Here is a 20,914-nt window from a genome sequence, read left to right as displayed (position 1 = left end):
ATTGCTCTGGCTAGAACTTCTAGTAACATGTTGAATAGAATTAGCAAAAGTGCAACCTTGTCTTTTTTCTGATTATAGATGAAAAACTTCATGCTTTGACGTTATGATGTTTCCTTTGGTTTTTTTCATATGGTATTTTCTTCCATTCCTAGTTCGTTGAATGTTCTTATCATGAAAGAGTATTGACTTTTATCAAATATTTTCTGCATCAGTTGAGACAACTATATGGTTATCCTTCATTCTACAAATGTGGTGTACTATGTTGATCAATTTTCATATTCTAAGCCATTCTTGCATTCCCAGGAATAAATCCCACTTGGTCATGGTAAAAATTCATTTTAATATGCTGCAGAATTTGGTTTGCTGTTCTTTTCTTGAAGATTTTTGCATCAGTATTCATGAGGGATATTGATCTGAAAATTTCTTTTCATGTATTGTCTTTAACTGGCTTTGTTTGGGAGTAAAACTAATCTCATACATTGTCCCCTTCTCTTCAACTTTTTGAAAAAGACGTTGATTATCTTCTCTATTATTTTTCTGCTCTCTAATTCATCTATCTCTGCTCTAATCTTTATTATTTTCTCCTTTCTGATAGCTTTAGGTTTCGTTTGTTCTTTTCCTAGTTCCTTAAATTGTCAATTTGGTTGTTGTTGGTTTGAGATCTTTCTTCTTATTTAACGTAAGCATTTATAATTGTAAATGTTCCCCTTAGTACTTCTTTTGCTATATCCCATAAATTTTGAAATGTCATGTTTTCATTTTTATTTGTCTACAAGCATTTTTTTTAATTTCCCTCATGAGTTCTTCTTTGATCCATTGGTTAAGAGTGGATTGCTTAATTTCCACAAGTTTGTGACTATTTCAGTTTTCCTTCTGTATTGATTTCTAACTTCATCTTATTGTGATCAGAGAAGATACTATGTATGATATTTGCCTTTTAAAAACTACTAAGATTTGTGCTGTCAGAATGGATCACGTGGTACCTGCCTAGCAAGGATGAGGCCCTAAATTCAAACCCCAATACTGCCAAAAAAAAAAAAAAAAAAACTACTGAGATTTAAGTTATGGCCTAATGTATGGTCCATTCCAGATACACCTGAGAAAAATATGTGAGTATATTGTGCTGTATGAATGTTAGCAAGGATTTTTTTTTTTTTTTTGCAGTACTGGGGTTTAAACTCAGGACCTCATGCTTGCTAGGTAGGCACTCTTACAGCTTGAGCCATTCCACCAGCCCATGTATGTTAGATACACTTAGTTTATTGTGTTGTTTGAGTCATCTATCCCTGTCTTATCTTCTGCATGATTGTTTCTGTAAGTCTCCAACTATTATTATAGAACTATCTATTTCTCTCTTCAATTCTGTTAATCTTTGCTTCATATGTTTTAATGATTTCTTATTAGATGAGTACATGTTTATCATTGTATTACCTGTTTCCTGTATTGGATTTTATTTTAATATATACTATTCTTCTTCATCAATTTAACTTAAAATCTTTTTAGTTGATATTAGTATAGGCTCCCTTGCCCTGCTTTCTCTGGGTTACTATTTACATGGAATATTTTTTCCATTCTTTCACTCTCGACTTATTTGTGTCTTTGGACCTAAAGTGAGTCTCTTGTAGACAGCATGTGGTTTCATCATTTCTTTTCATCCAAACTGCATTTTGGTAGTGGTGGTGGTGGTGGTACTGGGGTCATGTTTACTATGCAGGTGCTCTATCACTAGAGCCACTGTGCAGTCCTGTTTTGGGTTGGGTTTTTTCGATATTGTCTCTCAAACTATTTGTCTGGGCTGGCTTCAAACTGTGATCCTCCTGATCTCTGCCTCCCAAGTATCTAGGATTTCAGGCATGAGCCACTGGCACTTGGCTCTAATTCTTTTGATTGGAGAATTTAATCCATTTACATTTAAAGTAATTACTGGAAGGGGAGACTTGCTTCTGTTATTTCATTATTTGTTTTCTGCATAGATTTTTGGTTCTTCATCTCCTACATTACTATTCTGTTCGTGTTTACTTCATTTTTTGTAGTAAAATATTTAATTCCTCTCTCATTTTCTTTAAGTATATTCTCTAGCTATTTTTGTGCCTATCAAGAGGATTATATTTTACATCATAAAATTACAATATTCTAATTTGATTTTTTTTCTACTTTGATTTTATACTAGCTTGTCTTCAGTAACATATAAAAACTCTGATTCTTTATATCTCTGTCCCTACCAGGTTCAGTTGTTGATGCCACAGAATTATATCTGTACATTGTGTGCTCAAAAACATATCAATAATGTTTTAATGCATTAATCTCTTAAATTATGTAGAAATCTGTGAAAAAAGAAAAATAAAGTCAGCCTCTGATCCGTACTTCCTATCACAGAGCCCCTAAAATAATTCTAAATAAGGATTCTAGAAGATTCTTTTGTTCTTACATTTAGTCTTTGATCCTAGTCTCTGACACAGAATTCCTACATCCCTTGTAATTTCTTGGTTGATGAGAGTGCCTTTTGTTCAAATCAGGTGATTCCTACTGGACTCCTTGATGAGGGAGGAACATTCACCAAAAAAACCAAAGCTATAATTAGATGTCTAGAACCTTCAACAACATGCCCTCCCCATCCTTCTGGGAGAGAAAAGAAGCTTGAAATGAGTTCAAATCAATCATTCCTACATGAGAAAGCCTCCTTAAAAGTCCCAAAAGAAAGAAGCTCAGAGAGCCTCTTTTACATTTCACATTTATATACCAGGAGGGTGCAGCACCCAACTCCGCAGAGAAAAAACTTCCTGTACTCAATACCCTTCTGAATCTGGTTGCTTGTCTATAACCTTTATAATAACCTTTGTAATAAACTGGCAATAGTAACCTATTTTCCCAAGTTCTATAAACCACTCTAGCAATTTTCTGAACATAAAAAGGATGTCATAGGAACCTATCATTTGTAGCCAAGTCAGACAAAGATGGTGGGTAATCTGAAGACCTACTACTTGCAATTGGCATATGAAGTGGGGATCCAGCTCCCATTAATATTCCAACTTTTAGGATGGAGCCCTTAACCCAATTAATGTCAGATTATGATTGGGTTAAAGGACACCTACTTGGTGTCAGAGAATTGATTAGCATGGTGGGAAAACCCCACACATCTGGTCACAGAAGCATTGACATTGGTGTTGAGTACAGAAGGAAAACGGTTTTATTTATATATAAAGTTTGTGTGGGTGTGTATGTGGCACTGGGGTTCAAACTCAGGGTCTCACGCTTGCTAAGCAGGTGCTCTACCACTTGAGTCATTCTGCCAACCCTGTTAGTTTTCTTTACAAGCAAAAACAAAGTGCAGTCACAGCATTTTAATAATTTTTTACATATATGTCTGCCCCTGCCATACCCCTAACTGCCCCCTCACCCACTGTACTCGATGAGTCTGTGTCTTAACTTTCTTATACCTGCCTTGGAGTTTACAATGTATGATATAATGATCCTTTAGCAAAAATGCCCCAAATTTCTTCTTCCTTAGTGATTAAAATTGAAATAGATTTTTAAACCCTTAAGAATAAAATATAATACTGACTAGTGTGTATCAAGTGGTTAAAATAGCCAGGTACTCTCTTAAGGGATAATACATCTTATTTCATTGAATTTTTTCTGTAAAGCACATGTAAGAACTTTACTACTGCTATCTATATTTACAGATAAGGCAACTGAAACTCTGATATATGAAGATTTATGAAAATTTTTCAAGGGTCAGGTGAACTTAAGGAGCCTGGATTTGGATTAATTTCATCTAACTGCAGAGGTTGGACCTTCAGCATTTTGCTTTGCAGATATGAGGCACAATGAGAACAATGACAGGTAAAAACTTTCCCAGCTCAGAGATTCCTGTGCTCACTCAGGGTTGAAGGAAGAGGAGTTAAGATAAAGTCACCTTCTCAAAGATGTCCTAACATTCCTGGAGGGGACTGTGTTCCTCTGTGCTCCCACAGTTCCCCAGGATGGCCTTATCTGAAAACTTGTCACCTTGCACCAGCATGGCCTGTGGGTTCCACCACCTGCCGCTGTAGAATTGAGTTCTTCTGTCTTTTCTATCATTGTATCCCCAGGACTTATCCAGGAACTGGTAAAGGATCAATAAATATTGTTGGAATGCATAAAGGAACACATGAAAGAGAAAAATGTCTGTCCTACCACTGGTAGGCTAGCAGTGCCTAGCACACAGGAAGTGTGTCATGTACAGGTACACACCAACCAAGCATAAAAGCTCATTCAGATTTTCTATTACCTTTTCTAGTTGGAAGAAGAGCAGCTGAGAGAAATGAAGTGCAGAGACATCTATGTCTTGGGATAGAGAATGAGGAAAAGAGATAAGAAAAAGTCAAGAAAAAAACCAGGTATTTAAAAAGTAAGTTATTGAGGAGGGAGAAAGAAATAGACAAAGGAAGACTATAAAGAGAAAACTGTCACTTTTCTAACCAAGTACCAAATAACTCTAGTTTAAACAAGATAACCCTCTCAGCCAGGCATGGTGCTACATGCCTGTAATCCTAGAACTAGGGAGGTAGAACAGGAGAGTATCAGGCCAGACTGGACTACATAGTGAGATCCTGCCTCAAAACAAATAAACAAAAAAAGATCCTCTCTTCCCCTTTCCATTCCTGCCTCCTTCTTCACCTTCTCCTCCTTCTGTTTCCTAGTCCTTCTTCTAATTTCCACAAGGCCTAAGAATTTTGAACTTCATCCTCTAGCTTGTGGGAAGCAATTGACTCTTGGAGCAAGGGAGAATTGGAAGAGCTTGGTATAATCATATTTACATTCTAAAGGAAAACAAGAAATGTCTAACATTTAGTCATGGGTCAGACTATTGTCGTCCCTATCCTGTCAAACCCAATGAGGATGATTTGGTCATTTGGCTCCTCTTGAACAAACTCCTGAAGATGAGAACCTGGAATGTACCAGATATGGATATTGAATGACTTTTTCTTCTTTGGTGCACCCCCCAAAAAAAAGATTCTTTTCTCCTTCAGATTCTCCAGGTTGAGGATATAAATTGATCAGTTCATATGTGTGAATTCATAAGGGGTGGGATAAATGCCTCCCTCCTGCCCTTTAGTCCTCTAGCTTTTTTAAGGGGCCTCTAGAAAGAAGGCTAGGGGTGGGCATATTCCTCTCTCAGGATTCTGAAGCCTTAACTTTCCAAGTACAAAAGTGGTGTAAGTAGACTCAACCAAAACAGTAGACATTCTTTTGAAATCTCCCACAGTGCTTCATTTCTGCGTGATAATAAAAACAAGAAGCTTTGAATGAACAGGATTTATTCTCCTTTCCTCTACCATTAATACTCTAGTTATAGGTGAGTTGTTCTTCATCCTTGGGACCCCATAGTTAGAAGAAGAGGGCTGGATCCATATCATGAATCTCTCAGCGATAGAACAGAAGTACAGCTGCCTCGATTAACTCCCGGCTACTGCTCCAGCCAGTATGAGTTCCATAGCCATCCCAGTCAAAAGAAGAGAAGTCTCCACACTGCTTAGGATTGCCCTCTGGGAAGTATCCTCCTCCACCAATGCAGTTCTGGGAAACAAGAAGAAGAACAAGAAGCGGTAGTGAAAGATCTGCTGATATTGTGGTTTGGATATGAAGTATCCTCCCAAAAGACTTGTTTATTGAAGACTTAGTCCCCAGTGCAAATGGTGTTCAGAGGTAGGGTTTTGGGGAAGTGACTGGATCATGAGGGCTCTGCCTTCATCAATGGCTAACCCATTGATGGATTCAAAACTTAAGTAGACTGTTGGGAGGTGGTGGAACTGGGAAGATGGGGCCTGGTTGGAGGAAGAAGGTCATTGGGAACTTGTCTTGAAGGATACTTGCCCTGTCCCCTTACCATCCCCTTCCCCCATGATGGTTCTACCTTGCAATGGGCCTAAAAGCAATGAAGTCAACTGAGCATGAATGGAAATCTCTGAAACCATTAGACAAAAAAATTCTTCCTCTTTTAAGTTGATTCTCTCAGGTATTTGTCACAGCAATGGAAAGATAATCCAGTTGTTGAGCCCAGAGGCATCTTAATGCCCAAATTCACTAGAGACTTTGGTCCTCACCAGACTCTCTATTGATGGTGTTGATATATTCCTCCCATAAAAAATCTCTCTTCCAGAGAGATATCTACACAACAACCCATGTTTATAGCAGCACTATTCACAGTAGCCAAGCTATGGACTCAGCCTAGGTGCTCAACAACCAGAAAATGAATAAAGAAAATGAGGTAAATACATGCCATGAGTATTCTTCAGCCATAAGAAGAATGAAATTATGTCACTTGTAGGAAAAAGGATGGAACTGGAGGCCACCATGTTGAGCAAGATAACCCAAGCTCGAAAAGCCAAATATCATGTATTTCCACTCATCATCACCTAAAATGATGATGATAATAATAATAATAGGACTTGAATGTAAAAGGGAGATTGTCTAGGGAGGATCAGTAGGAAGGGGAGGGAAGGGAGAGAGGGTACAGAGGAAAGGAAGGTGAAGTGGATCAAAGTACATTACATATACATATATGAAGACAGCATAATGAAACCCACCAAACACTGTTTGTAAAAGGAAGGAGAGGGGAAGGAAGCTAAGGGAATATAATAAAAGAAGTAAACTTGGATTGTGTGCCCCTCTTTTGCTTCAGTTACTAACAACTTACTAATGGCCACAAATCTCTATTTCCAGATATTTCTTGGGCTAAGAACTTCAAAATCTAACTGTCATCTAGATCTCTACTCAGGCACCTCAAGCTCCACATGACAAACACAGAGTTAATTGCAGCCACGCATCACTGAACAACGGGGATAGATTCTGAGAAATGCATCACTGGGCAATTTTGTCGATGCATGAACATCAGAGGGTATACTTATACAAGCTAACATGACTATAGCATTACTAATCGTTATAGTTTCATGGGACCACTGGCATACAAACACAATCTGACACTGACCGAAGCACTGTTAAGCTGCAGAGTAAAACTAAATCCCTCATTGACCCCAAACTGTTCATCATCCAGACACCTGACTAAATAGCATTCTTTCACCAAATGAAAACCATAAGGTTATTCTAAACTTCTTCTCTTCCTAACCTCTATATTAAACGTTATAAATTTAAAATCTTTGGAATTCATTACCCCCCATTCCAGGTCATTGCCATGGGCACTGTCCTACTCCAGGCCTTCATCTGAACCGTTGAATTTACCTAAATACTAGATTCCTTGCTTAATCTCTCTCCAGTAGAATTTGTCACCAGTTTGTGACCAGTGTGAGCTTTGTAAAACATGAAGATGATCCAGCCAATTTTCCCTTTAAAATGCTTCAATGGCTCCCATCACTTATAGCATAGTCCCAAATCATTGACACGATGTGAAAGTCTTCCTTTTCCAGCTCCAGCTCCTGCCTCTACAGAAACTGAAACACAGCTGCTCCTTCCTCATCACCACATGCTCTCTGAAACATTAATGATTTTGAACATACTAGTCACTCAACCTAAATTGCACAGATACCTCATAATCTTCTATCCATCTCTTAAGGCTCACTTCAGAATTTGCCTTTTCTGGAGTCACTGTCCCAACTCCCTTAGCAGATTTAGGTACTCATGTACCCCTTAGTTAAGTTTTAGTGCTTTTTTGTTTTGTTTTGTTTAAATTTTTAAATTTTATTTTTGAATTATCATATACTAATAATACAAGGGGGTTGCATTGTGGTAATTCCATACATGCATAAGTATACATTGAATAAATTTACTCTTTCTACTTTGTTTTGTTTTGTTTGTGGTGCTGGGGATCAAACTCAGGGCCTCTTACATAATAGGCAAGTGCTCTTCCACTGAACTATTCTCCCAACCCCCTAGTTAATATTTCAATTATTCAGATGTATCAGATAATAATTACATCTTGGTGTGAATGTCTGTCTTGCTATATGCTGAGCAAGACAGACACCAACTTCATGTCTCCTGTACCACTACCGTGTAGGTGCTTGCTGCAAGCTGTACTAAGTAATGCACAAATGCACACTATAATACACATCCTTTGGGCCATGGCTGGAAGGTGACTTGGGAGACAGGTTGTCACAAAGATACCTGCCTTTCAGTACCCTATTGTCATCATATTCCATCACAATTCCAGGGTCCTCCTTGACAATAAAGCTGCCTTATCTTGACTGGGAAAAGGATAAGCTGGTGGCTGAGGAATGAAAGAAAAATGAGCTCTTCAAGGTCCCCTGCCAGCAACTGAGAACCCTTTTCTCAGAATGTTACTTTGGGGAGGATGGGGTCCCTAGAGAACATGCTTATTCTTGACAGCTCTCATTCTGGGCAGCCCAAGGGCTCCATCCTCATCCTGCCTTTGCCCTGGCTTAGGGAAACATCAAGGCTTCTGCAGGTGAGAACCAAGTACACCTGCCCTGTCAGTCAGTCTACATGGTAACCTTTGGCCAGAGAAAGTGCCTATGGTAGGGAGAGGGATGGCCTAAGTGAGGTCTAGCAGAAGATGTCAGGGACTCTCAGCAACCCCTCAACACAGTGTGCATCTACGCAAGTCCTGAACAGGGCTGGGAAGGCCAAGTTTTACTCTGAAAACTAAACCTCAGGTGGAGAATAACAATGTCTGCTATTTCTCAAGGCATCTGCACACCAAAAGGCTTCTAGAGAACATTCCCGAACACCAGCCTCTCCCTAACTCCAGGCGCCTCCCAAAGGCTGAGCATACAACAATGGTGCATTTGAAGTCTCCATCCTATATTTTGTTCCTCAACAGTACAAGATGCCTATACCTTGGCACAATGTCCCATAGCCTAGTCCCTGAGACCCAACAAAAAGCAAGATGATACTCACACACACACACACACACACACACACACACACACTCACACTACAGTATTACCACACTCAACACATACAGAATAACAAACTTCACTTTACTCAGAGGTCCCTTTTGTCCCAAAAAAGCCTCACCGTCTCAGTGTTACATCCAGTGACTCTTACTCCAGCACATAAGGCATTGGCTGCTCTCTCGTTATTAAATACTCTGAACTGGACAAATCCTGCAGTGAATTCCTCTGAAAACAAGAGGCAGAAAACAGCATTCAAGGAAGATGCTAGAAATAATTTCCTTATAGCCCAGAGATTGTCTATGCCAGGCTCCATCTCAAGTTCAATGTTGGTGGAGCCCAGCACCACTGTGACCAATGGCTGGACCATCCCAGCTCCAGATCTGGTTATTTTTCCAACCCAAAAGCCCAAAAGCTTGTCCTCAGAGAGCCCCTGATCTTCTACACACTTGTATGAAGAAATTCAATAATACTGGAAGATCACCACTGAACAAGCAGCTTGTTGCAGCAATTAGCAAGTACTTTCACTCTGATCTTGTTTTCACCTTTCTTAGTCCCTTTAAAATAAAAGAGTTACATCCCAAATGTAAATAATAAAAGCTTTGAATTGTAAAGCTCAGGCTCAGCCTCTGTGAAGGATATGCTGCCAAATTCAGATTTATATTAAACAAACTAATAATTACCCCTCACATAGAAATATAACTTTCCCCCATTGTGTCTGTTGTTCAGCCCTGCACACATGAATCTGGTCTGGTCCTAACAGGTTATTGAGGGGATGATAATGCAATGCTGTTGCTAGAAGAAGAGTCTGAAGCCAAATTTCCCCAGTCCAAATGCTGGTTCTTCTATCTATATCCAATGATCTGAGGCAAATTCTCAAACCATCAGTACATTTGTTTCCTCATCTGTAAAATGGGATTGGTGACATCATGGGTAATCATGCAAATTAAATGAGACAACACATGCAACATTCATAGAAGAGGATCAGGCTGTAGTAAGTATAAATAACTTCTCCCTATCATAACCGAATTTATCATCTTTTCTACAAAGAATCAGAAGAGCATTAAAGACTCACTCTGGCCATTGGGTGAGTAATAAGATGCTGTTTTCTGGGCATCCCCAAAATCATAAACCACAGGTATTGCAGGGCCATTGTCAGTCCAACACTTTCCTTCTCCATATTTCACTGGATATTTCTACAAGGAACAAAAGAATTTATTGACTAAGGACTATAGCTTCATCTCTGACAAGAATGCTACCATTCATAGAGGGAAAAAAGTTTTCTCACTAACTGAGATTATTTCAAACTAGTTAAAAAAGAATCTTTCCCTTGTGTTGTGCTTCTCCAACACTCTAGGCCACTTGCAGCTCCCTTTCTTTCTTCCCTCTCTTCTTCCCTTTCACCCTCTTCTTCCTCCTCTCCCCCACCTCCTATCTCTCTTGCCTTCCTTGTCACAGAATTCCTCAGAGAAGCGGCACAGAAACCATCAGTAAATTATGGTTAGGGGGGACATGGAAGACAAGCCCACAGAAAGATGATTCCTGTCCAACCTCAAGCACCTGCTCTCTACACCCATGAAAAACAGCCCCAGCCAGCACCCCTGTGTACCTGGTAGAGGCCAAACAGATTATGTCCTACATGCTCCAAGAAGCCATTGAAGGTGCGGTACCTCAGCAGGGAGCTGTTCCTCCAGTTCTGCATGGGACTCTTGTTGGGGACATGCCAGATGCTCAGGTCCTGGGCTTGGATGTCAAAGTAGCCAGGGTTCTAGAAACCAACAAACATTGAGCCTTTTGCTGGGCTTCTCCAACACCCTAGGCTACTTTACCCTTGTCCTCCTCCTATCTCTATGGATATGGTGCAAATTTAGATTTGCATTCAAGAAACTAGTAGTTCCCTCTCACAATAGAAATAAGACTGTCCTGCTGTTTTGTCTGTTGTTCTGCCATGTACATATGAATCTGGCCTGGTCCTAACAAGTTACCTTGGGACTAAGACCAAAGGTAACCATGAGGAAAAAGACCCTCAGCTGAGCTGACAGCTCTGGGTTCCAGGAGGGGAGATGGCCAGCCAAGCTTAGACTCTCCCACTCCAGCAGATGATGGTTTCCCACCACCACCCAGGTCCCTCCTTGTTGGGAGGAAGGTGAAATTCAAGACATGTTAGTAGCTCTCTCTTCTTCTGCCCTGTCTCTACAACCCTCCTTCCAACCTTCCCTCCTACATGCTTGTGGCCCAGCCACACTCAAGTCCTCATCCTTTCCCAAGTTGGTAGAGAGTGGCACTAACCTTATAGTCATCACTTGTGGCGGCCTCTGCAGACCCAAAGGTGTTGTAGTTGGCCCAGTTGCCATCCCCCTCTGGGTAATCTGCTCTGTTGCCCTGCTGACTGGACCAGCGATCACCCACTGTGCACTTCCCATACATGTTGTTCTCGTGCACACTGGCCACCAGAGTCCAGCCACCACCCCCAGAGGTCATGTCACAGAAGGTCTGGTAGATGGCACCATTGTTGGTGCGGAGGAAATACAGGCCATCTGTGGAGAGAACCAGCTCTGAGCCTCCCTCTCCGTGGGCTAATGGTCCATCTCAGACCCATAACCAGAACAGCTCTAGGAATGAGAAACATGGCCTAAAGCCTCCTCTTCTAAGGCTATTTCTGTGTCTCTGGGGGACTGGAATCTCCTTGAGATCAGAAGCCCATGCCCCTGCGAATGAGGCAGAACATAGAATTAACCAAACTCGCAGTGACGTATCTCATAAAGTTAAACAAAGAACGATCATATGACCCAGCAATTCCATTCCCACTCAAAAGAATTGGAAACAGGAACTCAGATATTTGTATACCAATGTTCATTGAAGCTTGTCCCACAAAACTCAAAAGATAGGAACAACCCAAATCTTTCTCAACAGATGAATGAATAAACAGATGTTGTTTATGTATACATACAGTATATGTAACACATATTTCATGTATTTTGCATCATTCATATTACACAATGGATAAAAGGGAAAGTGTTATCCATACTACCATGTATATAACCTTGAAATCATTCCCCTCAGTGAAATAATGTAGACACAAAAGGGCAAATACCTTATGATTCTAGTTATAAGCAGTAACTAGGAAAGGCAAATTCGTGGAGACCGAAAGTAAGAGAGCAGTCACCAGGGACTCGGGGGAAGTTGCTTCACAACTATGCAGTTTCTATTTGGGGTACTGAACAATTTCTGGAGATGGATGGTGGTGATGGATACACAACACTGTGAAAGTAATTCATGCCACTGAAATGTACACTTAAAAGTGGTTAAAATCCAGTCAGGCATGGTGGCTGACACCTATAATCCCAGCACTCAGACTGAGGCAGGGGGATTACAATTTCAAGACCAGCCTAATAAAACACTGTCTCATGAAAGGAATATGAGGTCTCAGCGGGCCCCAACCCCCTTGTTGGAGAAACCAGTACCAAACATCCCATGTAGATAAGATAAGCAATGAGGCAGGGCTCAGTTAGGGCATATAGAATGTGAGGAATGCAAGATGTGAGATACGAGCAAGATGTGAGGTACGAGCAAGATGTAAAGTACGTGCAGGATGTGCTCTGCCTGCTTGTCTAATGTTGATAACAAAAATATGCACGCCACTGCAGTCTATATAAGATTTCCCCCTAAGAGGCTCAGGGTCTTGCTTTCCTAACCGGTCCTGCGTGTCCGTGTGGGAGCTCGACCCTGGCTAGCCAGTCCAATAAACTCTGCTTTGTTGATTGCATTCACGCCTGGCTCTCTGTCTCTCGGGGGAATAGGATTCCGGGTCCTAACATTTGGAGGTTCCACCGAGATTTCATTTTCTCGAGAGACAGAACCTGCCTGCGAGAAAGCAGGGGCGATCCCAAGTCCTAGGCGTTGGGAGGGGATCCCAGACCCTCATTTGGAGGAACTTGAGTGTTCCATTTGGGCCGCGGCGGGGATTCGGCCAATCCCCAGGGAGATTCATTCTGGGAATCTCGCAAGGAGGACCACAGGGTCCTATTGGGAGAGGCTTTCCTCTCATTTGGGCTCGAGCATTTTAGAAACCCTGGCGCCAGGTGAAGAACTAATTGAGCTAGTCGACCGACCACCCGTCAAGTGGACGCCTTTCGGCCTGATATCCCAGTTGGACGGTGAGGAGGTTAAATGGGGTGCGCACCAGTGTGAGAGAAGGACCGGTCCGAGCGAGTGCTGGAGAGTGTTGTGTGTGTGTGGAATTATTGTTGCCTTTACCCTTTTTGTTCTATCTCTCTTGGTGTTTGAGTCTCCTTCCACAATGGGACAGGGACAAACAACCCCAAAGTCTCTGATCCTTTCTCACTTTCCAGAAGTTAAAGAAAGGGCCTTAAATGCGGGTCTGGTCATCAAGAAAGGTAAGTTCGACACCTTTTGTTCTGCAGAGTGGCCCACCTTTGGAGTCGGGTGGCCCATTCAAGGTTCCCTCTCCCTAGACCTGATCACTAAGGTTAAAGCAGTCATTTTTCAGCCAGACAATCGAGGCCATCCAGACCAAGTTTCTTACATTTTGGTTTGGGAGGATCTGGTGAGGAACCCTCCCCCTTGGTTAACAGTTTTTCTGACCCACCCCTCCAGTTCGGCCCCCGGGGCTAAAACCCCAGTCACGCCCGCCTTGGTCATAAAGGAGGAGAAAAAACTTCCTCTTCCCACCTTGACCGGTCCTCAAATTAGGGCATCTCCTTCACCATCTCCGGTCTTACCAGAGAGTTCCCCCCTTTACCCATCCCTCGCAGGGGCAGAGGAAGATCAGCCGCCTCCATACGTGACTCCCCCTGGCCAAGCCAGTGCCCCGGAGGAGGAAATTTCCTCATCCTCCTCAACAGGACTGGCAGCAGGAGGAGGAATGGGTCAAAGACTTCGCCCCCGAGGGATCCGGGAAAGGGAGGGGGAAGACGGGCCCCCCTCATCAACACAGGGGGAGGAAACTGTCCCTACACTTCCAGTCCGGATGGTGGGCCAAGGGGGACCGGGAGGAGGGCAACAGTTTCAGTACTGGCCCTTCTCCTCCAGTGATCTATATAACTGGAGGACGCAGAACCCGCCCTTTTCTGAAGACCCCAAGTGTCTCATAGATCTCCTGGAGTCCATCATGCATACACACCGCCCCACTTGGGATGACTGTCATCAGCTGCTCAATACTCTTTTTACGACGGAGGAACGAGAGCGCATCCTCAACGAAGCGAGGAAGAATGTCTTGGGGGATAATGGGAGACCCACAACTCTCCAACCGGCCATAGACGAGGCTTTTCCCCTACGCCGGCCTGATTGGGATTTCGGGACCGCAGAAGGTAGGGAGCGTCTTCGGATCTACCGCCAGACTCTGATGGCCGGTCTCCGAGCGGCCGCTAGAAGGCCCACCAATTTTGCAAAAGTAAAAGCAGTCATTCAAGGGGAAAACGAAAGCCCAGCCGGTTTCTTAGAGCGCCTCTATGAGGCATACCGTCAGTACACCCCGATTGACCCTGAGGCGGACCTCCACCGGTCTGCTGTGGTACTCTCATTCATTAATCAGGCAGCCCCAGACATTAGGAGAAAACTCAATAAACAGGAAAACTTAGGAGAGATGACTATAAGGGAAATGCTACAGGTAGCAGAAAAGGTCTTTACCGCTAGGGAAACTCCAAAAAAAAGGGAGGAAAGACAGAGAAAGAAAGACAGGGAAGCCCAGGAGAAATTGAGAAAGGAGGACCGGGAGTTCCAGGCTAAGGAAAACCGAAAGCAACAGAGAGAAATGGCTCGTATTTTCCTAGCGGGTGTCCGGGACCAACCCAGAGGAGGGGGCCACGCCAGGACCCCGGATAAGGAACACTGTTTTTACTGTAAGGAAACGGGGCATTGGAAGAGAGAATGTCCTAAGTTAAAGGAAAGAAGAGGGTTTGGAAGGAGACCGGGGGAAAACAGGGAAAGGAAACGAGCAGTAGAGCAGGCCAGAGTCCTACTAGCCGGAAAAGAGGACTAAAGGAGACGGGGCTCAGACCCCCTCCCCGAGTCCTGGGTAACAATGCATGTGGAGGGGAAGCCGATGGGGTTCATGGTGGATACCGGCGCCCAATATTCGGTTTTAAACAAGACACATGGACCTTTGAACAAGGCACGAACAAGTGTTGTTCAGGGGGCCACCGGTACGCAGTTATGTACATGGACTACCAAAAAAAAGGTAAACTTAGGAAAACACCAGGTCACACACTCCTTCTTGGTCGTCCCTGAGAGCCCCGCTCCCCTGCTCGGACGGGACCTACTCACCAAAATAGGGGCCCATATCCATTTTAAACCAGATAAAATAATTGTGACTGATCGAGAAGGGAGCCCGATTCATGTCTTGTCCCTATCATTGGCTGACGAGCATCGTCTGTTTGAGAGTCAACAGGAACCAGGAGGGGACATGACTCATTGGGTAAAAAGATTTCCCACGGCCTGGGCGGAGACTGCGGGAACCGGCCTCGCCAAACACCTCCCGCCCGTAGTTATACAATTGAAGGCTTCTGCTCTCCCCATTCGGGTGAAACAGTATCCTATGCCTGAGGAGGCCCAAAGAGGCATAGCCCCTCATATCCACAGGCTAATAAAGGAAGGAGTACTGCGACCTTGTCAGTCTGCCTGGAATACTCCTCTGCTCCCCGTCCGAAAGCCGGGAAGCGGGGACTATAGGCCTGTACAAGACCTACGAAAGGTAAACGAGCGGACGGAGGACATTCATCCCACCGTTCCAAATCCCTATACCTTGCTCAGCCACCTACCCCCCTCGCAAGTATGGTATACAACCCTTGATTTGAAAGATGCTTTCTTCAGCATTCCATTGTCAGAAATTAGTCAGCCGCTATTTGCTTTCGAATGGCAAAAAGATGGGGGCCAATCCGGACAGCTCACTTGGACCAGACTGCCGCAAGGATTTAAAAACTCTCCCACCCTGTTTAATGAGGCCCTGAGCCAGGACCTGGAACCTTTTCGTCGGAGCCACCCACGAGTCACTCTATTACAGTATGTTGATGACTTACTGTTAGCGGCAAAAACCCGAGAGGAGTACATCAAGGCTACTAAACACCTGCTAACGGAATTAGGTGAGCTGGGGTATCGGGCAAGTGCCAAAAAAACTCACATCTGTAAAAGGTCAGTGACGTATTTGGGTTATCGGATTGCAGATGGGGCAAGGTGGCTGACTGATGCCATGAAACAGACTATTCTGGCTATCCCATCCCCGACATCCACTAGGGGGGTGAGAGAATTCCTGGGCTCCGCGGGGTTCTGTAGACTCTGGATTCCAGGATTTGCGGAAATAGCCAGACCCCTATATGAGGCCACCAAAGAAGCTCCAGATTGGAGTTGGGGAGAGAGAGAACAACAGGCCTTTGATCAGCTAAAAGACGCTCTTTTGCAGGCCCCTGCCTTAGCCTTGCCAGATCCTACAAGACCATTCACTCTGTTTGTAAATGAAAAAAAGGGGGTAGCCAAAGGAGTCTTGACCCAACAGCTAGGTCCCTGGAAGAGACCAGTGACATACTTTTCCAAAAAATTAGACACAGTAGCGGCAGGATGGCCCCCCTGCCTCCGCATCATAGCGGCCATTGCCGTGCTGGTGAGAAAAGCCGATAAACTAACCTTTGGACAGGCCCTCTGGGTAACGGCCCCTCACCCGGTGGAGGGAATCCTTAAACAACCCCCTGGGAAATGGATGACGAATGCCAGGCTCACCCACTACCAGGGGCTCTTGTTGGATTCCCCTCGGATCACATTCACAAATCCCGTAATCCTGAACCCTGCCACCTTGTTGCCTAACCCGAAACTGCAGACACCTGTCCATAACTGCAAAGAATTCCTCTCCGAAGTTACACAGGTACGGGCTGACCTAAAGGATACCCCCCTGTCCGGCTGCAAATTAAACTGGTACACGGATGGAAGCAGTTTTTTCCAAAATGGAGCCCGAAGGGCAGGGGCAGCTGTAGTCGACCAAGAAGGAAATACGGTATGGAGCAGCGCCCTCCCACCCGAAACATCAGCCCAAAAAGCGAAATTAATTGCCTTGGCAGAGGCCCTGGAGAGGGCAAAAGGAAAGCGAGTCAATATCTACACCGATAGCCGCTATGCTTTCGGTACCATCCATGTCCACGGGGCCATCTATCGCGAAAGAGGATTCCACACAGCAAAAGGAAAACATCTAAAAAACCTAGCCGAAGTCCAGCGTCTATTAATGGCAGTGGAAAAACCAAAGGCAGTGGCAGTGATGTATGTCCCAGGCCACCAGTCTGCCAAGACGCCGGAAGCTGTCGGTAACAACAGAGCAGATCAAAAAGCAAAGAGAGTAGCAATGGTGAGTCCTCCCATGGAGACAGGGCAACCTTCCACGGTTGCGGCGATAGACGTGCCGGTCCCAGAGCTCCCTCCGCTACCCCCCCGACCAGAATACTCCACAGAGGATTTCACTTGGATGAGAGCCCACTCCCCCTTTAGAGAAGGGAAAGACGGATAAAAAAGCGACTTGGAAGGCAAGTTAATTCTGCCTAAAAAACTCGGACGATTCCTGTTGGCTAACTTACATAAGTCCACCCATTTGGGGCGGAAAAAATTACTAGACTTGTTGACATCTGCGCAGCTCCGATTTCCAAACCAGACCATAGCAGTCCGCCAAATTGTAAAAGATTGTGCCAGCTGCACAATCATAAAACCAGGACGAAGGGAGGGGCACCATACAGGTACTCGGGAACGGGGGAGGGCTCCGGAAAGAAGTTGGGAAGTGGATTTTACTGAGGTAAAACCGAAAAAGTTTGGGTACAAATATTTGCTGGTATTCATAGATACCTTTTCAGGCTGGGTGGAGGCTTTTCCTACAAAGAAGGAGACGAGTCAGGTAGTGGCAAAGGCTTTGCTAGAGAAAATCATACCCAGATATGGGGTGCCCGAGGCAATTGGGTCAGATAACGGTCCGGCTTTTGTTAATAAGGTCCTACAGGGACTAGCCCAGACTATGGGGGCCAATTGGAAGCTACATTGTGAATATAACCCCCAGAGCTCAGGGCAAGTAAAAAGGATAAATAAGACACTAAAGGAGACTTTAGCCAAATTGGCCCTAGAGACTGGCGGTAATTGGGTGACGCTCCTTCCCTTGGCCATCTTCCGAGTCCGAAACTCCCCCTATGTCCATGGGCTAACTCCCTTTGAGATCCTGTATGGGGCTCCACCCCCCATCATTCAGAGGACCTTAAGCCCAAAACTAGGTGATCTGGCCCCAAATTACCTGACCATGTTGCAGGCTTTAGCTAAAGTGCAACAACGGATTTGGCCCTTAATTCAAGCATACCACGCTGTTAAGAGGGACCCGGCTCCGGAACATGGCATAGTCCCGGGTGACATGGTATGGGTTAAAAGGCATCAGTCCAAAACCCTAGAGCCTAGATGGAAAGGACCTTATGTTGTACTGTTTACTACCCCTACCGCCCTCAAGGTTGATGGCATCGGACCTTGGATCCACCACTCCCACGTGCGTCGAGCCAATCATCAAAAACAAAAAGGGGTCAAGGAGTGGACTGTACGGCGACACCCAGACAACCCATTAAAGCTAAAGCTTTTGTGGCCCCGGAAACATGCAGAGCCTTCAGGAACAGCCACGGATGGGGTGGCTGATCGCTCTGATCTTGCTCAATGCCCAGAGCGGGAGCCTCGCAGAAACCAACCCTCACCAGCCCTATAAGCAAACCTGGATACTCACCGATGGGGAGACTCATACCACCCTCAACGAGACTACTCGCACTGCCCCCATAGAAACTTGGTGGCCGGAGCTTCAGTTCTGCTTCAGAGACATCAATCCTGCCTACAAGTCTACTGCCCCGGAGTCAGCCCGACGTTATGGATTTTATGCCTGCCCCGGCCACAAAAAAAACCAGGAATGTGGGGGGATACAATACTCCTTCTGTAGGTCATGGGCATGTGTCACATCCAATGATAGTAAATAAAAATGGGGGATATCAAAATCAGACCTAGTCAAATTTGCCTTTGTAAATGGGATATTAAGGGGACACAGAATTCCAATACCCACCCATAAATGCCAGCCCACGGATCTAGATAAAATCAAGGTCACTTTCACTAAAACTGGCAAGAAGGACACCCCTGGGTGGATACAAGGTAAGGTATGGGGACTTGTATTTTATAAATATGGTAGACATGCTGGCTCGACCATAGTGGTCAGATTAAAAATTGAGCCCATAGGGCCACCGTCCACAGCAGTAGGCCCCAATAAGGTACTTAGGCCGCCCAATGTAAAGCCATCTCCCCAACCTTCCACAACTCACCACCTTCCCTCAACCATAGCTCGGGCTAATGTTACAACTCCAAGACCATCAAAAACCAGCCCTCCCCTGGTGAGGCCCAGTCTCATGACCGCATCTAAAGACCCCCTCTGGGAGCTAGTGGGTGCTGCCTTCCTGACGTTAAACCACACCAACCCTAACATGACTAACTCCTGTTGGTTATGTTATGATGTGAGGCCCCCATTCTATGAGGCAATAGGGCTAAACACCACTCACGATACCTCATCTGAGGAAAACCCTAGTCAATGTTCCTGGGGAGACCGTAAGAGAGGTCTGACCATACAGCAGATAAACGGCCAAAAAACCTGCTTAGAAAAAGTGCCAAAAAACAGACGGGACTTATATACTGTTATTAACGCCAGTTCTACCTGGGGAAATGCTATTAAATGGATAATTCCAAAAGACAATGGGTGGTGGCTATGCTCGCGGTCCGGACTCACCCCATGCCTATCAACTAAGGTGTTTAACAGCTCTAAAAAATTCTGTGTTATAGTGGTTGTGCTGCCCCGCATCCTCTATCATTCGGAGAAAAGTCTATATTCATACTAAAATATAAAAACAAGTAAAAAAAAAAAGAGAGAGCCTATTTCTACACTAACCATTGCTACCCTACTTAGCCTAGGGGTGGCTGGGGCAGGGACCGGCATAGCCTCCCTGGCTACTCAACATAAAGAGATGTCTTCGCTGCGCGCAGCCATAGATAAAGATATAAAAAAAATAAAAACCTCCATTAGCCACCTAAAAAAATCCCTCACTTCCCTGTCTGAGGTAGTACTTCAAAACCGACGAGGTCTGGACTTGTTGTTCCTCCAAAAAGGGGGACTATGCGTTGCTCTAGGAAAAAAATGTTGTTTTTACGCTGACCATACCGAAGTTGTTCGTGACTCCATGTCTAAACTCCAAAAGAGCCTAAAACAAAAAAAACAAAAAAAAGAGACAGGGAAAAGCTGGTTCGAGTCTTGGTTTAACCAGTCCCCATGGTTGGCTACCCTTTTATCTGCACTGGCAGGGCCAATAATAATCATCCTACTGCTTGTTACCATAGGACCCTGGATTCTAAACCGACTTATGACTTTTGTCAAAAGTCAAATTAATACTATCCAACTTCTGGTCCTCCGCCAACAATATCAGGCTCTTCATCCTCTCGAGGATGATTCCTCAATTTAGGCCATAAGAAAGGGGGGAATGAAAGGAATATGAGGTCTCAGCGGGCCCCAACCCCCTTGTTGGAGAAACCAGTACCAAACATCCCATGTAGATAAGATAAGCAATGAGGCAGGGCTCAGTTAGGGCATATAGAATGTGAGGAATGCAAGATGTGAGATACGAGCAAGATGTGAGATACGAGCAAGATGTGAGGTACGAGCAAGATGTAAAGTACGTGCAGGATGTGCTCTGCCTGCTTGTCTAATGTTGATAACAAAAATATGCACGCCACTGCAGTCTATATAAGATTTCCCCCTAAGAGGCTCAGGGTCTTGCTTTCCTAACCGGTCCTGCGTGTCCGTGTGGGAGCTCGACCCTGGCTAGCCAGTCCAATAAACTCTGCTTTGTTGATTGCATTCACGCCTGGCTCTCTGTCTCTCGGGGGAATAGGATTCCGGGTCCTAACACTCAAAAGAAAATTGTTTTGGTTAAAATGGCAAATTTTACTCAATATGTAGTGTGTATACACTTACCATATTTCCTAACTAAAAAAAAAACTCTCAGAGACCTGAAGCATGA

General features: G+C 44.3%; 2 protein-coding genes across 3 annotated transcripts in view; one reads left to right on the top strand and one right to left on the bottom strand.

Moving 5' to 3' along the window:
* Positions 1–5,283: 5,283 nt before the first annotated feature.
* Positions 5,284–20,914, bottom strand: part of Itln1 (intelectin 1) — a 61,738-nt gene continuing 46,107 nt past the window's right edge. For both annotated transcript variants that reach the window (XM_074048956.1, XM_020174380.2), the window contains exons 4-8: positions 11,139–11,386; positions 10,459–10,617; positions 9,925–10,045; positions 8,974–9,077; positions 5,284–5,559 (exon numbers count right to left, since the gene is read on the bottom strand). In XM_074048956.1, coding sequence (XP_073905057.1) covers positions 5,407–5,559; positions 8,974–9,077; positions 9,925–10,045; positions 10,459–10,617; positions 11,139–11,386 — 785 coding nt within the window. In that variant the 3' untranslated portion in view covers positions 5,284–5,406. The remainder of the gene's footprint in view (positions 5,560–8,973; positions 9,078–9,924; positions 10,046–10,458; positions 10,618–11,138; positions 11,387–20,914) is intronic.
* Positions 11,552–19,471, top strand: LOC141414019 (uncharacterized). Its single transcript, XM_074048897.1, has 3 exons — positions 11,552–11,596; positions 16,678–17,196; positions 18,328–19,471. Exons 1-3 carry the CDS (start codon positions 11,552–11,554, stop codon positions 18,571–18,573), a joined length of 810 nt encoding a protein of 269 aa, XP_073904998.1. The 3' UTR covers positions 18,574–19,471.

The sequence above is a fragment of the Castor canadensis genome, chromosome 11 (assembly GCF_047511655.1).
Source record: "Castor canadensis chromosome 11, mCasCan1.hap1v2, whole genome shotgun sequence".
Taxonomy (NCBI): domain Eukaryota; kingdom Metazoa; phylum Chordata; class Mammalia; order Rodentia; family Castoridae; genus Castor; species Castor canadensis.
The sequence above is the reverse complement of the archived record's forward strand: the minus strand, read 5'-3'. Positions and strand labels throughout refer to the sequence as shown.